Source organism: Notothenia coriiceps, unplaced genomic scaffold, assembly GCF_000735185.1.
Source record: "Notothenia coriiceps isolate Sejong01 unplaced genomic scaffold, NC01 NC01_scaffold00000339, whole genome shotgun sequence".
Lineage (NCBI taxonomy): Eukaryota > Metazoa > Chordata > Actinopteri > Perciformes > Nototheniidae > Notothenia > Notothenia coriiceps.
This window is the reverse complement of record NW_011333040.1, coordinates 4020697-4021907: the sequence shown is the minus strand read 5'-3', so window position 1 is coordinate 4021907 and position 1211 is coordinate 4020697. Positions and strand designations below refer to the sequence as shown.

General features: G+C 42.0%; 1 protein-coding gene across 1 annotated transcript in view; it reads left to right on the top strand.

Annotated features, from left to right (window-relative positions):
- Positions 1 to 1060, top strand: part of LOC104950227 (tyrosine-protein kinase CSK-like) — a 1257-nt gene extending 197 nt beyond the window's left edge. The window contains exons 2-3 of the mRNA XM_010776717.1: positions 519 to 738; positions 1040 to 1060. Of these exons, the coding sequence (XP_010775019.1) occupies positions 519 to 738; positions 1040 to 1060 (241 nt within the window). The remainder of the gene's footprint in view (positions 1 to 518; positions 739 to 1039) is intronic.
- Positions 1061 to 1211: the final 151 nt, after the last annotated feature.

The window sequence follows — 1211 nt, the reverse complement described above, 5'->3', positions numbered from 1 at the left end:
TCCATTTCTGGCCATATGTATTTTTAAAAGCTCTAACCTGCCGATAACGAAGACGTTTTGGTGTTTTGCTGGATCTCAAAGACCTACGAGGAAGAATTTTAGATTTCCTTAAAGCTGGATAGGGTTAAGACAGTTCTCCGTGTCGCGTCAAATGATCATATAATCATTTAAAACATATAGTCTTATACTCTGATCGCCTCTCACTCTGTTAAAGTGTATCTTAGTCTTCTATGTGTTTAACAGAGAGAGATGGATTCACATGTCAGGAGGCAAAGGAAGTGAAGGGGGGATCTGTAATGGTTAAGGACCAGGGGGTTTAATGGTGGGAACGAGGACCAGCTGTTTCCTAAGCAGAACTTCACTTTATATTAACTTTCTTTATCACTTTATTAAATATAACAAAAGACAAACTTTGTTCATGAATCAGTTTCTCTTAAGGATGTCCTCCACACTGTTTCTCCTCCTTCTCTCCTGATATCCCCCCTCTCTTATCATTCATCTCCTCTCTCCCCTCACAGCTGGTTCCACGGGAAGATCACCCGTGAGCAGGCGGAGCGACTGCTCTACCCCCCGGAGACGGGCCTGTTCCTGGTGAGAGAGAGCACCAACTACCCCGGAGACTACACCCTGTGTGTCAGCTGCGATGGGAAGGTGGAGCATTATCGCATCATCTACCACAACGGGAAGCTCACCATCGACGAGGAGGAGTACTTCGAGAACCTCATGCAGCTGGTGGAGGTGAGCAGCTTGACTTTGATACTAACACTGAATGTCCTCTTCCAGTATGAGAGTAACATGATAACAAAGGTATCCCAACTGTAGCTGTGAACATGACAGGATGTGTGATTACCTAGAAGAGCATCAGGACTGTTTGAGGCATATGATAGCTATGTGATTAACATGATGATTCAGCCTCTATGGAGAGAGACATATGACAAGCATGATCATTTCTGACGTGGAGCTAATCTGAAGTAAACATTGAATACTGCTTTCTATTCCTCCATCTTGTGACTGTGTAACTCCCTCTCTTGGATATCAGCATGTGAAGGACACTGTTTGAGATTTTGCGAAAAAATCAGAATGTTGAGAAAAAGTCAGAATTTTGAGAAAAAAGTCAGAATTTTGACATTTTGAGAAAAACGACAGAATTTTGACATTTTGAGAGACTTTTTTTTTGAGATTCTGAAAAAAAGGCATAATTTTGAGAGAAA